The sequence below is a fragment of the Juglans microcarpa x Juglans regia genome, chromosome 3D (genome assembly GCF_004785595.1).
Source record: "Juglans microcarpa x Juglans regia isolate MS1-56 chromosome 3D, Jm3101_v1.0, whole genome shotgun sequence".
NCBI classification, from domain to species: domain Eukaryota; kingdom Viridiplantae; phylum Streptophyta; class Magnoliopsida; order Fagales; family Juglandaceae; genus Juglans; species Juglans microcarpa x Juglans regia.
The window spans coordinates 11,218,279-11,238,318 of NC_054598.1; the positions used below are offsets into that span (position 1 = coordinate 11,218,279).

At 35.9% G+C, this 20,040-nt stretch overlaps 2 protein-coding genes across 3 annotated transcripts in view; both read left to right on the forward strand.

Moving 5' to 3' along the window:
• LOC121254672 (phosphate transporter PHO1 homolog 3-like) overlaps positions 1-13,419 on the forward strand; it is a 30,799-nt gene extending 17,380 nt beyond the window's left edge. Inside the window, exons 4-12 of one of the 2 annotated variants that reach the window (XM_041154796.1) lie at positions 10,001-10,072; positions 10,305-10,434; positions 10,553-10,673; positions 11,543-11,801; positions 11,913-12,017; positions 12,120-12,314; positions 12,674-12,955; positions 13,055-13,191; positions 13,287-13,419. In XM_041154796.1, the coding sequence (XP_041010730.1) occupies positions 10,001-10,072; positions 10,305-10,434; positions 10,553-10,673; positions 11,543-11,801; positions 11,913-12,017; positions 12,120-12,314; positions 12,674-12,955; positions 13,055-13,191; positions 13,287-13,392 (1,407 nt within the window). In that variant the 3' untranslated portion in view covers positions 13,393-13,419. The remainder of the gene's footprint in view (positions 1-10,000; positions 10,073-10,304; positions 10,435-10,552; positions 10,674-11,542; positions 11,802-11,912; positions 12,018-12,119; positions 12,315-12,673; positions 12,956-13,054; positions 13,192-13,286) is intronic. The other variant, XM_041154797.1, reaches the window with a different exon arrangement.
• Positions 13,420-16,455: 3,036 nt separating this feature from the next.
• On the forward strand, positions 16,456-19,612 carry LOC121254674. Its single transcript, XM_041154798.1, has 4 exons — positions 16,456-16,634; positions 17,651-17,773; positions 18,820-18,922; positions 19,032-19,612. The coding sequence occupies exons 1-4, from the start codon at positions 16,540-16,542 to the stop codon at positions 19,275-19,277; spliced, it is 567 nt and encodes a 188-aa protein (XP_041010732.1). The 5' UTR covers positions 16,456-16,539; the 3' UTR covers positions 19,278-19,612.
• The last annotated feature ends 428 nt before the right edge of the window (positions 19,613-20,040 follow it).

Consider the following 20,040-nt stretch of genomic DNA (forward strand, 5'->3'; position numbering starts at 1 on the left):
GGCTGAGTCTGGGATCCCACTTTCTTATTCAAGCATGAAACGTGGAAGGTGGGATGGATCTTGGCTATTGTGGGTAAATCCAGGTGATATGCGATAGTTCCTACTCGTTTCGTGATCTGAAAAGTCCCATAGAAGCGGGGTGAAAGCTTCAAGTTGCGTCTGGTGGCTAGAGATGCTTGCCTAGGGATGCATGCGAAGGTACACCCAATCTCCCACTATGAATTCATGTTCCACTATTTTCTTATTAGCATAATGTTTCATGCGTTGTTGGGCATGCTATAAATTTTCTTTGAGTAACTGTAATGTTTCTTCACATGTGCGTAAGAGTTTGTCCACTGAATCATTCAAAGATGTCCTTGGAATGTAGGAAATTAAGGGGGGGTAGCCATACACAAATTTAAAGGGTGTCAGCTTTGTAGATGCATGATAGGACGTATTGTACCACCATTTGGCTAGGGCGAACCATTGAGCCCACTGATTAGGCTTTGCTCCCGCATAACATCTGAGGTAGCCCTCGAGGCACTTGTTGAAGGCCTCCATTTGGCCATCACTCTGAGGGTGATAGGCTGAGCTGTAGTTGAGTGAGGATCCCTGCAGTGTAAAAAGAGTCTTCCAAAAAGAGCTAATAAACACTAGGTCTCTGTCAGAAACAATATATTTAGGTAAACCATGTAATTTGAAAACATGTTTCATAAATAATTCAGCCACAGTGGAAGTCATGTAGGGATGGGCTAGGGTTATAAAATGCCCAAGTTTAGTGAGTCGATCCACCACCACCAAAATAACATCAAAACCATGAGACTTAGGTAGCCCTTCGATGAAGTCCACAGAAATGTCATTCCAAGGTTTTTGTGGGATGGGCAGGGATTGTAGTAACCCTATTAGGGTGGTAGTTTCATTTTTGATTGACTGACATAGTAGGCATTCCCTCACCATTTTCTTAGTGTCACGCTTCATGCCCTTCCATATAAAGTCTCTTTTGGCTCTGTGGTACGTCTTTAAATATCCCTAATGACCTATTAAGGGATCATCGTGAATAAAATGCAGCACCTTAGTCGTAAACTTAGAATTTGGAACAATGACAATTCTGCCATTTTTGATAAGCAACCCCTGTTGTAAATGGAAACCCTTGGGTGGATTTGAGTTACTTGAGAGTCTAGTAATCAAATCTTACATGTTAGCTGATTCACTATAGCTAGATTTTAATTCCTCAACCCAATCCGGGTTAGGAAATGAAATCATGGCCAATAATCCTGGTTGTGTGGACTTTTCTTCCCCTTTTCTTGATAAAGCATCTGCTACCTTGCTCTCCGTGCCCTTCTTGTAAACAATAGTGAAGTCACAGCCCAGCAATTTGCTAAGTCATTTCTGTTGTGCACCCGTGCCTACCCTTTGCTCCAATATGTACTTTAACGCTTGTTGGTCCGTCTTAATAATAAAGGATTGGCCCAATAAGTAAGGCCGCTACTTTTGAACTGTTGTTACCACTGCAAAAAATCCTTTTTCATATGTAGATAACATGAGGGCTTTACCCTTTAGGGCCTTACTCAAGAAGGCAATGGGCTGATTAAACTGCATTAACACTGCTCCAATACCCCTACCATTGGCATCACATTTAATAGTGAAAGGGTGTGAAAAATCTGGTAACCTTAGAACTGGGGGTGATGATAAGGCCTGTTTCAGCTCAAGGAAGGTTGTATTAGCATCTTCAGACCATAGAAAGGCATTTTTCTTTAACAGCTGGGTGAGTGGAGTGGCAATTAAACCATAATGTTTTATGAACTTACAGTAATAACCCCTTAGTCCCAAAAATCCACGGAGGGACTTAATACTGGCTGGTGTGGGCCATTCCAGCATTGCTACCACTTTAGAAGGATCGGCTTTAACCCCTTCAAAATTGATAAGATGCCCCAAATAATCAATTTCAACAACCCCAAAACTACACTTTGAGAGTTTAGTATAGAGTTTGTAGTTGTTCAGGACCTCTACAACTTGTTGGAGATGACCCAAGTGTTCTTCCGATGATTTAATATAAACCAAAATGTTGTAAAAAAAACCAACACAAATTTCCTAAAAAATGGACGAAAAATGGTGTTCAAAAGGCCTTAAAAAGTAGAGGGGGCGTTAGTGAGCCCGAAGGGCATCACAAGAAACTCATAGTACCCCTCATATGTCCTAAAGGCCATTTTGGGCACATCATCAGGGGCTACCTTGATCTGGTGATAATCGGACCGCAAATCCAGCTTAGAAAAAATCACTGCCCCACATAACTCGTCCAGCAGTATAGGGAACTTATCCTTAATTGTGGCTTGGTTAAGTGCCCTATAATCCACAAAAGGTGCCAACTACCATTCTTCTTCCTCACTAATAACACCGGGGATAAAAAAGGACTATTACTTGGCCTGACTACCCTAGTGGACAACAGTTCCATCATAATTTTCTCAATCTCTGCCTTTTGGTAATACAGGTAATGGTATGGTCTAGTTGAAATTGGTTAAGTGCCTTCTTTCAAAATAATCATATGGTCATGAGACCTAAAGGGTGGTATAACCCTTTTGGTGTATCAAAAACTTGTTGGAATTTGTTGAGGACACTCTTAATTTCCCTCGAGACAGTGTCTGATTTTTGTTCCAACTCGATGCCCACCAATTGTAATAAAAACCCATTCCCACCCTTAAACAAACCCATGTATTAGCAAATGAAAACTCCATAATCAACTTCGAGAAATTCCAAATAATCAGGCCTAAAGTCACTAGCCAATTTACCCCAAAGACAATATCACAGCCACCCAATGATAAGACGTAAAAAGAAGGTTAAAAATGGTTACCTTGTATGCTGGTGCATATACTACTGGAATAACCTTCACTTTGCACCAAGTCACCATTAGCTATCTTGACAGATAGCCCTTAGTCGTATCGACTTTGAGTTTGGTTTTCAAGATAATAGATGAGTCAATGAAATCATGTGTACTCCCTGAATCGATGAGAACAACGACCTATTCCTGACCAATTCTTTCTAGGAGTCTCATCTTATTAATACTCGGTGTTCAGGAGATTGCATATAAAGAAATTTCTGGTTCAGTCTCCAAGGTTACAGCAGGTAAGGGAATTGAAGGCCTCCCCCATTTCCAGCACATGATCTTCGTGTTCTTCACTGCGCACTCCCCCTACATCTTCCACTTCACTTTGGCCTTGTAGCACATAAATCTTAGGAGATTTACACATGTGATTTGGGTTCCATTTTTCCTCACAATGGTAACAAAGCCCCTTGCAACGCTTATCATCCATAGAAATGGAGGAAATTCTTCTATTTGGTGATGTATATTTAGGCTTAAAATTGATGTGGTAAAAAATTTCTAGATTGTGTGAATGGTCTTTCTGGGCCAAACATGAAAACTCTCCTGGTAGAGGCTAGGTACTCCTCTTGGATTTTAGCTAGAGCAAAGGCTGCCCCTAGATTAATGGGATTTAGCATGCAGATGGGTAGACAGATCTAATCTTTTAGCTCACTCATAAAGCAACTAAGCTTATGATGGTCAGACAACCCCCTCAAACAATTTGATAATGCTTCTAACTGGGCTTTATACATTGCTATAGATGAAGTTTGTTTAAGTCTTGTGAGTGCTTCCATAGGGTCATCGTAAGCCGTAGAGCCAAACCATAAAATTAGGCCTTCACAAATGTTTCCCATGAAGTAAACTATCCAGAATCTGCAGCGTCTTGGTACAACACTAAGGCCTCACCCTCCATTTTATAAGAAGCCATTAGTAACCTCTAGGCAGGAGGTGTTTGATGGAATTCAAAATATTGTGTGGCCTTAAAAACCCACCCTGCTGGGTTATCACCATTAAAATGGTGAAAATCCAAATGGACTCCCCTATTACCCATACCCCTGGGAGGTAACTCCCGTTCATGACCCACTTGTAACTCTCAATTAACATTAGTATTCTGGTGTGCCATCATAGTTCTCATCATATCAGTAAGTTGTTCTAATCTTTTATTTAGATGATCTAACCTTCCATGCACATTTTGCATGACTTCTTGATGTGAATCCACCTGCTTTTAGAGGGCCTCTAGCTGCTGCCTGGAGCGTGTGTTGTCTGCCATCAGGATGAAGGCTTTGGATACCAAATGTTAGGCCCTGCTTGTGTATTGCTGAAAGAGTGTTAACGTAAATGAAGATGTATGAAGGATAAAGCTTCAGAAGAGATGAAGACGTAAAAGATGGGAAGATTTCATTCAATGGAAAAGAGTCATGGGTCTGTTCGGGGCAACCCAACCTCTACAAATTAATCTAGAAAGTTCTTGATTCTCTAATCCCCTCTAGGTTTTCCCCATCCTCCCTATATACTCTGACATCCTAACAGAATGTAATGCATGAAATAAGAAAAATAACAGTAACAGTGAATGATAGCAAATGTTGAGAAAAATAACAGTAAAACAAAGATAGGGTCACAACCCTTTAAACACTGCATTTCAAGTAAGTGAAACGCAGTGTTGAGACACCACAGATTATTACAAGCTCTTATCTCATATGCAGTGTTTCATTCCTTTCTTCCCAAACGATGTCGTTCCGAGATGCCCTAACATAACCACTTGCACTTAGCTTCAGTTCCCTTCGACTTCACAGATTAGATTTCCCTTTTCCTCGTGCGTCATATCCCTCTTCTCTAGGGTTTATTTGCACCACCCTCATCCCTCCAATGAGCACCCTAACAACGTATATGATCATACGTACGTAGGCTAGAAGATCAAGGAGATGTGAGAAAAATTATATACCAACCTATATTGATCCTTAGCCAAAATCTATTTGGTCATTTACAAAAATCTCTTTGGAGCTAGCTAGCTAGGATATTATACAGGAGTTGGACTAGACTGCTAAGGTACTGGATCATTTAAAAGATATAATTTGAAGGGTACATATATGTAGATTCTAGTACTTCATGCATATAATATTAATTTGGTGAAATTTGCAATGTTAAAGCACCAAAAATAATCATCTAAAAAAAAATTTAAACTAATAGGAATTGTTGAATTTATACACTTAAATTTATTATCTATTCTACGTAATTAAAAGAGAGAAGATAATAGATGAAAGGATTGGAAGGTTTTGGTTACTTTTCACTAAAAATTCAAAAAGACTATACAAAGTATATTCATATATATGTGTCTTCAGCACAACCGCTTAACTAACTTAAAATATAAAACCAATTGACAAGCTAAGTATCAAAAACAACAAACTAAGTAAAAAATACATAAAATTAACATGTGTTGTGATACTCCCCCTCAAGATGGAGAGTAAATGGAGTGAACTCCCATCTTGGTGATTAATTGCAGAAAATGTTGATGTCCAAGGGCTTTAGTGAGCACATCTACTAGTTGGCGCTGTGATGCTAGATGAAAAGTCTTGATTACTCCAATTTGTATCTTCTCCCGTATGAAATGACAATCCAACTCAATGTATTTGGTGCGTTCTTGAAACATCGGGTTGGCTGAAATGTGTAGGGCAGCTTGACTGTCACAAAACAATTGAGCACTTTGAGTATGAGGTATATGAAAATCAGAGAGAAGGGTGAGAAGCCAAACAATCTCGCAAGTAGTAGATGCCATTGATCTATATTCAATTTTAGTGGATGGACGAGAAACAATTGGTTGTTTCTTTGATTTTCAAGAAACCAAAGAATCACCAAGAAATACGGGGAAACAAGTTGTAGATTGATTGCTGTCAGGGCAATATGCCCAATCTGAATATGCAAAAGCTTTAATTGTTAAAAGAGTTATCAACTGGAACGAAAAGAGCATGTGCTGGAGTGTTTTTAATGTGCTATAAAATGTGATAAGCTGCTACCAAGTGAGGTTGTCTAGCCTTGTCCATGTATTGACTGAGCAGATGAACTGAATAGAAAAGATCAGGCCTTGTAATAGTGAGATACAAGAGCCTACCAATCAATTTTCGAAAAACTGTTGGGTCTGTCAACAACTCTCCATCACTTTTAGTAAGTCTAAGATTCTACTACATAGGAAAAAAGGTTGGTTTGGCCCCAAGAAAGCCAACATCTTGCAAAATCTCAAGAGCATATTTTCTTTGACACAAAGAAAGCCCTTCTGGAGATCTAGCTAGCTCCAAACCAAGGAAATACTTAAGCTACCCAAGATCTTTGAGTTTAAATTTTCGATCAAGCAAGATTTTCAAACACTCCACAGATTTGATATCATTACTTGCTATCACAATATCATCAATATAGACAAGAAGAACAGTAAAAGAAGACCCTTGAGATTTTGTAAAAAGTGAGTAATCAGTTTTGGATTGCACAAAACCCATATCAATAAGAGTATTAGAGAATTTTGAGAACCATTGGCGTGGAGACTGTTTTAGCCCATATAGAGATTTAGTCAATTTGCATACTTTGGACTCCCCCTTAATATTAAAACCAGATGGCATTTTCATGTAGACCTCATCCAACAAATGCCCATGTAAAAAGGAATAATTCACATCAAGTTGAACTAAATGTCAATTTTGGACAGTAGCTATAGCAAGTAAAGTTCTAACAGTAATCATTTTAGCCATTAGGAAAAATATTTCAGAATAATCCAGTCCCTCATTTTGGGTGTAACCTTTTGCAACAAGTCTAGCTTTATACCGTTCTGTGGAGCCATCAGCACGGTATTTGATTTTATAAACCCATTTACATCCTATGGGATGTTTTTCAAAGGGTAAAGTGGTAACAATCCAAGTATTATTGGCTTCCAAAGTTGCAATCTCAGCAGCTATAGTATCTCTCCAATGAGAGTGCTTGATTGCTTGATGGTAAAATTCAGGTTCAATACCAGCAGTAATGGCTAATGCAAAGGATTTATGATTAGGAGGCAAGCGATGATAAGAAAGAAAGCTAGAAAGATCATATTGTGTCATTGAAGAGGTGATACTTGTTCTAGAATCTGATGTAGAGTGTGCAGTAGAGGATTTACAATATAAATTTTGCAAGTAACCAAGAGCACCTCTAATTCTATTGGATCTCCGAGGATGAACGGGTGGAATATTAGGATTATGAACTTGGACAATAGGATTCTTGGTATGAAAGTAGGAATATTAGAAGGAGGAGAAGAGTCCCCAAGAGAAACATGATTTGGGGAAGATGTTGTTGAAGACACAGTTAAAGGATCTATTGTTGAAAATTCAACAAGTAGAGGTAAAGGAATTATTGGATTTAAAGGTGACATGGCAGGAGAAAGAGATGAGAGATTGACATCTTTATAAGGAAAAACATGTTCATGAAAAACAACATGTCGAGAGATAAAAATTTGATTATTGGCAATATCTAAGAGTTTATAACCTTTATTACCAAAAGGATAGCCAATAAATATACACTTACAAGCTCGAGGATCAAATTCGATCTGAGATCGATGTAGTGTAGAAGCAAAACACAAACATCCAAAGGTCTTTAAATGAGTATAGGACGGAGAAGTTTGAAACAAAAGCTCAAAATGAGATTTGTGTTTCAAAACAGGGGTTGGAAGTCTATTTATGATATGAGTGGCTATAAGGATAGCATCACCCCAAAAATGAAGAAGCGAATGAGATTGAAACATTAAAGCTCAAGCGGTATTCAGAATGTGCTGATGTTTTCTCTCCACACAAAATTCTGTGGAGTTTCAACACAGCCTTTTTTATGAATCCTTTAGAGGTGAGAAAGGAAGACAGGAAAAATTCAATACCATGATCAGTACGATTTTTTTTAAAAAAATTTTAGCAGTGAAATGTGCTTTGATCATATGAAAAAAATTCTGGACAAGAAGTGCAACTTAATTTGCTCTTAAAAAGATAAACCCAAGTAGCACATGTATAATCATCAACAATAGTTAAAAAAAATCTATAGCCTTCAACAGTGGGAATGGAAAATGGTCCCCACACATCACAATAAATGAGATCAAAAGGCAATTCAGAGAAATTATTATTATTAGGGAATGAAAGCTTTTTTTTGTTTAGCTAATGAGCAAATTGAACATGGTAAGGCAGATATAACAAAGTTAGGAACAAATGTATGCAGAAAATGCATTCTAGAAACATAAGGATGTCCCAACCTATTATGACAAAGTTCAAACACGTAACATTTTAAAGATGCAGAAAAAGTATATGGCTACAATTTATTATTAGAACTAGAGATACAAGATAAATTTGATGAAGGAGAAAAAGAAGAGCATGATTCTTGCAGCATGTAAAGACCTCCTCTTTGTCTACCCACTCCAATCAGTTTCCAATGGATCAGGTCCTGAATAAGGCACACATCAGAAGAGAAAAGGAAACGTGAGAGATTTAGTTAATTTGCTATTAGAAATTAACTTGAATGTAAAGGAAGGAACACATAAAACATCTTGAAGAACATGATGTTCTAAAACACGAACTGTACTAACATGTGTAACTGAAACACAATGCCCATTGGGAAGTTGGACAATAGTATTAATAGTAGAAGTGACAGAGGAAAAAATGTAACAGATGGAACCATATGGTCTGTTTCTCCCGTATCAAGAATCTAGGAAGAGCAATCAGAAATAGATAAAGCATTTTTGGTGGATGAGAAAATGGAATGACTAGTATGAGAAAATATACCAAACATTGGAGATGAAGTAGAAGGTATGGTGTTAACAACAAGAGTAGATTTAGAGGATGTACTGGATTGAAGCATATCCAATAGCTGTTGATATTGAGTCTGAGTTAATGAAAAAAGAGATGCAGTCGTGGAAGAGTTGTCACTAAGAACAACTTGATTGGCCATGGACTGTTGCCGAGATTTAGGTTTGTATCCTGGCCATGGAGTTTATAGCACTTCTCAATCATATGACGAGTAAGCCCACAATGTTTACAAATTGGGCGTTCCTTTTTGAATGGAGACTTTCTAGATACGAGAATATCAGACATAAGAGCAAAGGCATGTGCCTCAGTGGAAGACAATGATTCAATAGAAATATCACGTTGTTGCTCCTATTGTAAAACCAGCGAAAAAACTTTGTTAAGTGGAGGCAAAGACTCCATTAACAAAATCTGAGCCCTTGCAGATGAAAATGACTCATTGAGGCCCATAAAAAATTGAAGAACATGTTCTTGTTGAACATAGCTGTTCAAAATGTGAACTGTCACAAGAACAGCTGGAGGTGGCTTGTAATTAAGCAACTCATCCTAGAGGGCTTTCAACTTAGTAAAATAGTCACTCACAAAGAGTTGGCCTTGAGAAAGAGTGGAAATACTCTTTTGTAATTGAAAAATATGCGGTCCATTTTTCTGAGAAAATCTCTCTTTGAGATCGTTCCAGATCTCACATGTAGTGGTTATATAAAGAACAATAGCAGAAATTTCATTGGAAACAGAGTTGAGAATCCAAGAAATAAACATGTTGTTACAACATGTCCAAGAAAAAAACATAGGATCAATAGTATTAACGAGTTTGAGAATTGTACCGTCGACAAACCCTAGCTTATTTTTCGCAGACAATGCCATGGACATGGATCTAGCCCAAGTGTGATAGTTATCACTGATCAAAAGTTGTGTGATAAGAATAACGTCAGGGTTATCACTTGGATGCAAGAAATACGGACTAGCAGCATCAGCAATCAAAGAAGATGAGGTTAGCACCATGGAAGACGAAGGGCGTACTTGAGACAATTCTATTTGGGCGGATGTGAAAAATCTGATACCATAACAGATGAAAGTACTGGAAGGTTCTAGTTACTTTTCACTAAAAAGTCAAAAAGATTATACAAAGTATATATGTGTGTGTGTCTTCAGCACAGCCATGTGACTAACTTAAAATATAAAACCAATTGACAAGCTAATTATCAAAAACAACAAACTAAGTAAAAAAATGCAAAAATTAACATTTGCTGTGATGGAAGAAGTACTACAGCTAGTTAGCTAGCTAGCTTTTTCTAGCCTTTTCTATGAGTACTTAGACATGCAATATATATTAATGATACTTTGGTCCTAATTGTAATATTTAACATTGCAGATCACTTCAAGAGATGCATCAAAATCTTACATGAAAATGGTGGATAACTCCTTCCTCGGCAGCTCTGTTGAGGTGAGATCATTTCTAGATTAATCGGCCTAGGTGAAGTGCATGAAATTAAGAGGAGATCAAGGTCGACCGGCTCAGACCTTTAAGTTTCGCTTGCGAAAAGGGGGTTGCTAGCTACTAATTATTTGCTTAATTAATTTGTCCGATATTGCATTAATTTATAATATTGTCCGGTCTTTCTATATAGTCTGAATCTCAGATCATGTACGTAGCTGCTGCCATTTGCCAATTGCAGGTTACCAAGTTTATGGAAAGGACTGAAGCTACATTCATCAAGCATTTCTCCAACTCTAACCGCATTAGAGGCATGAACATCTTAAGACCCAAGGCAAAGAGAGAAAGACATCGGATAACATTTTCCATGGGTACGCAAGATCTTTGATCCATCGATATGAACTAATCATGATCATGTGATCGGCCATTTCTTTGCCTTAATTTGGATCTCATCTCATGGTCATGATTAATGGAAAACTTTAATTTCAGGTTTTTTGGCTGGCGGCACAGCAGCTCTGATATTAGCTCTTATTTTAATTATACGTGCTCGTAAAATCATGTATGAGGAAGGGGCGACTCGTTACATGGATAACATGTTTCCCCTATATAGGTAATTAAGTACTTCATTTCTCTCTATATATGCCTAATATATTATATATATATATATATATATATATTTATACATATGATCTGATCCGCTCCAACAAATTTATAATTAAGAACTGCAACATAATCCTACTTAATTCCATGTTTGTTTATGCATTTATAATGTTAATCATTAATTATCCCAAAGATTTAAACCAATAGTATTAGACGGATTTAATTATTTAGATTACACATTTCAACACTCCTTCACGTGTGGACCAAAACTTCTCGTTAATAAACGAACCGATCATTCCGTAAAGTATTTAATTAAATGAGAAGATCATCAAATGAGGAATAATTATGATTAGAACTTAATTAGGATCACTAGTACTTTCACAGCATATGAAAAATTAAAGAGCAGGGAGAAGACAGAAAAATTGTGTTAAGAGATTAAAATGGCTTAAGGCCTCATTTGTTTTCGTAGATGAATTAAAATAAAAGTTAAAAATTGAATAAAATATTGTTAGAATATATTTTTTAAATATTATTATTATTTTGAAATTTGAAAAAGTTAAATTGTTTATTTTATTTTATTTTAAAACTTGTGCTGGCTGGCCTATCAACTTAGATAAACTGATGATCTTATCACACAAGCTTGAAATTAACTAGCTCTATCAAAAATTATGCCCTGGTTCACAAGACCCGAACGGGGCATAAGTTTAATTTGCATGCTATGATGAGAAGAACATTTAAGCTTTTAAAAATAAATAACATAAAATAAAAGATTCAGATGAACACGCGGCATGCTTTCAATATTTCCAAGAAAGAGCTGGAAATTAAAAACTCTCTTGTATTACAATGTTTCAATATTTATAAACTTCCTCGCTCGCGCAGCTTGTTTGGCTTCATCGTTCTTCACACAGTACTGTATGCTGCAAACATATACTTCTGGAGGCGGTACCGAGTCAACTATTCCTTCATATTCGGATTCAAGCAAGGAACCGAGTTGGGGTACCGACAAGTTCTCCTCCTCAGCTTTGGTCTTGCAGTACTAGCCCTAGCTAGTGTCCTCTTAAACCTTGACATGGAAATGGACCCAAAAACGAAAGCTTACAAAGAATTGACTGAACTTTTGCCTCTTGGCTTGCTTCTTGTAAGATCAGCATATATATAATAGAACTTTAAATATTACCTAATTTTTCCCAATCTAAATTCTGAATACACACACAGAATTAATTTATCCTCTGATCTTTCTGATCTGTAGCTTGTAGTTATCATATTTTTCTGCCCATTCAACGTCATGTACCGCTCAAGTCGTTTCTTCTTCCTTACACGTCTCTTTCACTGTATCTGTGCTCCTTTGTACAAGGTACGTATTGTGGTCGACAACTGATTATGATGCAAGAGTTTTAGAATGACATTGAACTGAGGTGGGCGTTTATAAAAGTTTGTGAGTTTCTTTATACGACAGGTCACACTCCCAGATTTCTTGTTGGCAGATCAGCTTACTAGCCAGGTGCAAGCCTTTAGAAGTTTGGAGTTCTACATATGCTACTACGGTTGGGGAGACTACAAGCACAGAGAAAACACTTGCAAAGACAGCGACATGTACAAAGCTTTCTTCTACATTGTTGCAGTGATTCCATACTGGTCTCGATTCCTTCAGGTACCCAGCTCACTACTGGAGAATATCAATCAAATTGTTAAATTCATCCATTCCTTATGGCTTAGATTTTTGAGATAAATGTCGTTTAAATTCAAAGATGAGTTGAGATAAATTGTGAATAATAGTAAGATAGATTGTGAATAGTAGTGATATTTGTGAATTAAAATTGATGAATAGTAATGAATAGTAGTGAGATGAGTTTAGATGGGTTGCGAACTAGTCTTGAAAACTGACCTTCGGCTTGCACGCAAGGCGGTCCGGGTTAAACTTTTGAGACGCACGAGGGCTTTAACCTTTCGCTGCAACTCAAAATGATTATTATATAATGTTGCATGCACTTGTTCCTTTCATTTTGTCAGTGCCTCCGTCGCCTATGCGAAGAGAAAGATGCTATGCAAGGATACAACGGGCTGAAATATTTTGTTACAATTGTGGCCGTTTGCATGAGAACAGCTTCCAGCCTTGACGAGAAATCATCGGGTTGGAAGACGCTAGCATGGGTTTTCTCAGCCATTGCATCAATTATCAGTACATATTGGGACCTTTTCTTCGACTGGGGACTCCTGCAACGGCAATCCAAGAACCGCTGGTTGAGAGACAAGCTTCTGATCCCTCACAAAAGTGTCTATTTTGGAGCCATGGTGAGTAATTGAACGACTTCAGTACTTACGGAGATCAGTTTTCATCAGCATCCGGCAGTACTCACAATTTTTTTGAGTTCATGGCAATATTATATGCAGGTGTTGAATGTCCTCCTCAGGTTTGCCTGGTTGAGAACTGTTTTGTGTTTCGAGCTATCTTTCATGCATCCAGAATCTTTAATCACCCTTTTAGCCAGCCTAGAAATCATTCGTCGTGGAATTTGGAATTTCTTCAGGTAACCAAGAGTACTACTTTATACTTGTTGAGATCACAGCTTTTGTGTAAATATATTTTGTTCTCGATTTTTCTGGTGATTTACAACATGATCAGGTTGGAGAATGAGCATTTGAACAATGTTGGCAAGTACCGTGCATTCAAGTCTGTTCCTCTACCCTTCAACTATGATGAAAACGAAGACGAGGATGATGATGAGTAGGATTTAATTAATTAGGAAGGAATTAAGTACGCACGAGCTGTACTGGAAACCTGGAAACAAATAAAAGGAGAGACAATACATGAATTTTCTACAAACGTACGTACGACGTTGCAGATCAGATCATGTTTGTTATTCATTTTTATATAATTCCTCTTTTTATCTTTTTGGAAGGGGAGGAGGTTTTGCTGCACATCATTTTATTATCACATTATTGTTTGGGTCCGCATTAATCTTTGTACATTAAGGCCTTCCACCTCATGAGTTTTATACGTACAATGATTTATTAAATTCAAAATCCGTTTGAATAGTAAAAATATTTCATCTCATCTCATCTTATCTCATAATTATAACTTTTTTAAATTCTCACATAAAATATAATGTTGCCCATATGTCTAACAAAAGAGGGGGGTGAATGGGGTTTATTTAAAATTGACAATTATAAACTAAATACACAATATAAAATATGAACAAAATATGAAGTAGCAGTAAATATAAAGAGTAAGGGTAAGAGAGAAGCAAACTCAGCATTTAAACGAGATTCAGCCTCACTGCCTACGTCCTGATCATCTCAAGCTACCCCTTGAGTATTCCCAATTCACTATTCAACCTCTTTCAGGTGGAGATAGAAACATATTACACATTTGAGCAATACCGCTACAAAGAGTCCGTGTAGAATACCTTCTACACTTACGATTAACTTACACGTGGCGATTCAATTCTTTCTTATGTAGAACACTTTCTACACCCACAAGAGTTATACGCATCCTTTTACAAGAGCTGATAGTGGGTAAGTTATCAGAAAAATACTCCTCAACGAGTGAAATAAAAATAATACAGCTCAAACTATATCTCTCTCAAAATGAACAAGGGTTAAAGCTCAATGCTTAGAGAAAAGAGATTGAAAGCTATGCATGAATGTTGTAAAATTTAGAATTGATGTATGTATGCTCTTGTTATGTATTTGAAGATCTCAATTAAACTATTTATAAGTATACGAGACTTCATTTTCAAATTTAAAAAAATTCATATGTAAAAAATGAGCACCACTCACTTTTCAAAATTTTCAAATAAAAGTTTTTCTTTTTGCAATTGTCAAAGACAATATCATTCACTTTCCAAAATTTTCAAATCAAATCTTCTACTTCTCGCATATGACAAAAGAAGTATTATTTACTTTTCAAAATTTTCAAACAAAATCACATACCTTTTGCATATGTCAAAAAGAGCATCAATCACTTTTCAGAATTTTCAAATAAAGCATACACAATGTGAAAGATGACAATCAATCATTTTTCAAATTTTCAAAATTCAAACTTTTAATCATGTTATGCACATGTGAAAAATGACAATTAATCATCTTTCAAAAATTCAAAATTCAAATTTCAAACTTTTAATAATTTAAATATATCATGAACATGTGAAAAATGCAATTTAATGCTTTATGAGAAAATATTCTTTTTGAGCATCCAATTTCGAATTTTTCAAGTGATATATAAAATTACTCTAAGAGCTAGCTTTATTTGTGAGCTTATTCCATTTCTTGTTCATGCTTGATTTGTTGATGTGTTTGACTCTGTTGTATAGACAACTTGAGATTGAGACTCCTTTATACTTAAATTCATTTTTTTTAAAATTACGGAGGAGACTTACATACCCTAGCTGGTAGATATCATTTTTCTATATCCATATATCTTTAGATTTGTAACTACAATCTTCGATACCTCATTAGCAAAAATATGCAGAAATATTACCCACACAATATGAAAGATGACAATCAATTATTTTTCAAATTTTCAAAATTTAAATTTTTAATCATATCATGCACATGTGAAAAATGACAATTAATCATCTTTCAAAAAATTAAATTTCAAAATTTTAATAATTTAAATATATCATGAACATGTGAAAAATGCAATTTAATGCTTTATGAGAAAATATTCTTTTTGAGCATCCAATTTCGAATTTTTCAAGTGATGTATAAAATTACTCTAAGAGCTAGCTTTATTTGTGAGCTTATTCCATTTCTTGTTCATGCTTGATTTGTTGATGTGTTTGACTCTGTTGTATAAACAACTTGAGATTGAGACTCATTTATGCTTAAATTCATTTTTTTTTTTAAATTAAGGAGGAGACTTACATACCCTAGCTGGACTGTAGATATCATTTCTTTATATCCATATATCTTTAGATTTTTAACTACAATTTTCGATACCTCATTAGCAAAAATATACAGAAATATTATCCACACAATGTGAAAGATGACAATCAATCATTTTTCAAATTTTCAAAATTCAAACTTTTAATCATGTCATGCACATGTGAAAAATGACAATTAATCATCTTTAAAAAATTCAAATTTTAAACTTTTAATAATTTAAATATATCATGAACATGTGAAAAATGCAATTTAATACTTTATGAGAAAATATTCTTTTTGAGCATCCAATTTTGAATTTTTCAAGTGATGTATAAAATTACTCTAAGAGCTAGCTTTATTTGTGAGCTTATTCTATTTCTTGTTCATGCTTGATTTGTTGATGTGTTTGACTCTGTTGTATAGACAACTTGAGATTGAGACTCCTTTATGCTTAAATTCATTTTTTTTTTAAATTAAGGAGGCGACTTACATATCCTAACTGGACTGTAGATATCATTTTTCTATATCCATATATCTTTAGATTTTTAACTATAATTTTCGATACCTCATTAGCAAAAATATGCAGAAATATTACCCAATGAAAAAAAAAACAAAAAGAAGAAGAAAACTTTATGTCCACGTAGAGTAAAATATGAGAAATTATTAGAAAAAAAAAAATCTATCAGAAGCGTAAAGTTGACCCAAAAGCATAACAATAAAAAAGTAAGGGAAATTATTTGCCATCATCCAAACGTTGACCCACGGCAGGTGGACTATAGTAAGGCATATTTTCGCATTGGCCCAGGACCAGAATCTCGGCATGTTGCGTCTGAGCCCAGATCCAAGTATAGTTTTTTGTTTTTTTAATCTAGCCCATCTAGGTTTCTCGAAGATCTATCTCAGCTGCAAATGGATGCATACGTCGTCGTATTCTTCTTCAGTACTTTCATATTCATGGTCGGAAGAGAGTGGAGAAGAGAACTCGAAGCAGAGCAGCGAAAGAGGCAGCCATGTCTTTCATGAAAGGGGATTTGCTTACTCGAACCAGAAAGCTCGTAAAGGGCCTGGCCAAGGCTGAGCCCGTCTGGCTCAAAGCCATGGAACAGTTCGTCGCGCTCTCTTTCTCTCTCTCTCTCTATGTGACTTTGAAAGTCGTTCACGTCTAGTTCTTATTCATATGGTTGAATTCAGTGAGTTTTAGGTTTTATGTTTATGTGGTTTTCAAGTTAGGTTTTATTTTATATTATTCTGTGGTTCTATGATACAAAAATGGTGGGATTGGAAAGAAGAGCAAGGAGCTTCTGAGCTCCCTGGGCTTCGTACGTTAAAGTTTCTTAATTTCTGGACCCATTGTCTCGTTATGGTTTCAAATCTGACCAATCCAAATTCAGATTTGTGCCTTTTCGTTTCTTCACTTGCTAAATTGATTGTTGAAGGTTGTCAAGATGTTTGTTTGGGTATTTCTGTGCCGATTTAGATGTTTAATTACTAAAGAACACATTGGTGAATGATATAATAGAAGACTACGTGTCCTGAAGGTATTCTGTTTACAGTCAAGTTTTGCAGTTTGACCTATTTCGGATGTTCATTCCTGAAATTTACAAAGTTTGAATTGCGTCGCTGGGAACAATTTTATCCTTCCATCCACCAATTGTTTGTAGTTGTGCTTCATCAACCTTCCGTCACTCAAATGTGATTCATGACTAATAGAAGTGATGATGGCATTGCTACCTTCTAAACTGTTCAATTGCTTTTTAAAATTTAAAAATGAAACTCCATCTAAAGCTAAATTTCAAGGACCAAAATTGTATTTCAGCCTTGCTTATATACGTATATCAAATTAAGACTTTAGTTCCTGGAGTATGGCATCGTATTTCAATTTCATTAATGTGATGATAAATATAGGTTTTTCTTATTCTTTTGTTTTTGAGTTCACGAATTCTTAATGTGATGGCTTCTTTATCAAAATTAAGCTTTTGATGCCATTGATGCCCATGTTAAGAATCTGTTTACTGATCCACGTTCTTTACTTATCAAAGGAAAATACCTCTATAAAAATTAGTCATATCTTCCTTAAGCTGCCGCTCATAAATTTTGAGAATGTTGCTAATTTATGTGCAGTGCACCACCTGCAACATTTCCTCGTGCTGATGGGAAAGTTAAAAGGATCAGTCTACCTGAGGATGTTTATATAAAAAAGTTCTTTCAGAAACATCCGGACTCGAAACATGAAGATGCTATCAAGTATTGCTTTATTTCTATATCTAAGTCTCTCTGCAATGTTTGGTATCTACTTTTCAGTTCAGTAATTATAATGTGCTTGTAAACATACGTTGCATGCTATGAACTTGGGTTTCCTAAGGCGACAGCAGTATGCTCATCAAGAAAATTTCAAACTGTGAAAAGAGATGGCAACAAAACTATCGCCTTTTTTTATGTCTATTTTAAGTGCATGCTACTTTCTTTTGTTGGCAACCTTGAATGTTTGCTAATATTGTAATACAGGTTGAATTCACTATCTGTGTGCTTGGATTCAATTCTTAATGTTGCTGACCTCAATTTACAAGCGTTTTGTGGTTGCATGTGTGCACACCTGCATATTCTTGCAAACACATAAGTAGACTAGTTGCTTGATTTTAACAATGCAAACTCTTTTAAATTCATTGTTTACTAAAACTTTTGATGAAATGATTTTTACTTTTTTTGCCTGCTTTGGATGCCTAGGAGTGATTAGGAGCTGAATGGGAAAGAAAATTAGTTAAATGAAATGAACAGAAATGTTTTTCAGGATGGGGACTGTTGATCTTTATTTTTTGAGTTGAACTCAGACATGTCAGTTAGGAACTGAATGTATCGGAAATACTTTGAGTCAACTATTAAGAAATAAGTTACTTGCCATACTTAAGGTTTGCTTGTGCTCTATGATGATGTTCAAGTTGTCCTTTCTTGTTTCCCGGTCATTGGTGGCTATCAAATAGTTTTTCTAGTATTTTTGTTTTTTTCTATCGTATGTACTTTAAACTGATTTCCATCTTTTTGAAGGGAAGATTTGTTTAATTTTCATAATCAATCTTAGTGATATGTGGGTCTATATCTGATATTAAACTCCTGACTATCAAATAATATGCATAAAACCCTCAATTTCAGGTCATGGACTTTTCAACTGTACAATTTACTTGAAGTTAGGTTTAGTGTCTTATCATGATCATTTTAGAAATAGGGAATTAGTTCTCTGGATTCAAATGACGATGATTCAAACATTAATTCATTAAGACTTCCTGTTTCTACAGGTTGTGTGGTTACAATCCACCTCCGGCTCGTTTATTTGGTTTGCGGGTGCTTGACCTGAAGGAGCAGGGAGTTAGTGAGGAAGAAGCAATGGCTGTAGCTGACGTGTGTATTATAGACTCTTGGATTTATCTCTTTTCCTAAATGTGCGCCCTCCGTTCTTCATCCCCAACCCCACCCTCGCTTAATTTAACAGCTGTTTCTTGATGTCTAGATGGAATACCGGGTGGAGAAAAAAGCAAAGAAGAAGGCGTATGCTCGCTTAAAGCAGATTGCACGAGCTCAAGGGAAGAAACCTCCTCCTAACCCGTATCCTAGTGCTATCAAAGAGATTCAAGCTGGGGAGAGGAAGTATGTTCATGACCGTTTCTTCAACCCCAAGATACTTGAAATTGTGCAGAAGTTGAAAGAGGACAGGGCAGCTGAGATGCAGGACAGATTCAGAGGAGGTGGCTATTAACGTTTAAGTGGCAGGAGAGCAGAGTGCCATGTTTTCCTTCTAGATGCTTGGTTAATTTTTTTCCCCAGCAATAATTATGGCCAATCAACTATTAGAGTGCTCATATATTGGCCTTGGGGTTTTGGTCAAATATGAGATGAGTTTATCAGACCAAGTACTTTAAAAAGGATTTTTTTTTTTTCTTCTTTTTTACATCTTAAGCATATGTTTTTTTTATTGGGTCAGCAAAAACTATAAATTCTGTTATTGATTAAAGCTTAGAGAAAATATGTATTATATGTGATTTTGGTGGATTTAGCACTATTTCTTTTAACATCTAATTAAACGTTTGATTACCATATGTTTTTAGGACAAGTGGTAGATTCTTTGGAAATTCCTGGCTTTTGCGACGGTCAGAAGGTTCTTCAGATGTGTCCGAAATCCGATTGTAATGTGGATTATCGGGCGAGTATTGTGAAAGGAAGTCTCATTTTGTTGGTGCTTCAATCATGGGGTTGGGTGGTTCTAGATCGGACTTGTTTGAAGCGATTGTGTTACCTTTATAAGAGAAATGATAGTTGCAGTCATGAGTACACGAGTGTCGAGTAATCACTTTGAAAAAAGTGAAAATATGGAATTCACATTAAAAAAATAATAATAATTTTTTAATAGTAGATTTTACTTTTTTTCAAAACGATTATACGATATTTACGTACTTCACAATTACACGTAACATTATTCCTTTTACAAAAAGAAAAATGCTAAATACAATCGGCCCGTGAAT

Coding starts and splice junctions, on each gene's coding strand:
- LOC121254674 (XM_041154798.1), top strand. CDS start 16,540: ATGTCTTTCATGAAAGGGGATTTGCTTACTCGAACCAGAAAGCTCGTA. Junction 17,774..18,819: donor AAACATGAAGATGCTATCAA/GTATTGCTTTAT, acceptor CTGTTTCTACAG/GTTGTGTGGTTACAATCCAC. Junction 18,923..19,031: donor AAGCAATGGCTGTAGCTGAC/GTGTGTATTATA, acceptor CTTGATGTCTAG/ATGGAATACCGGGTGGAGAA.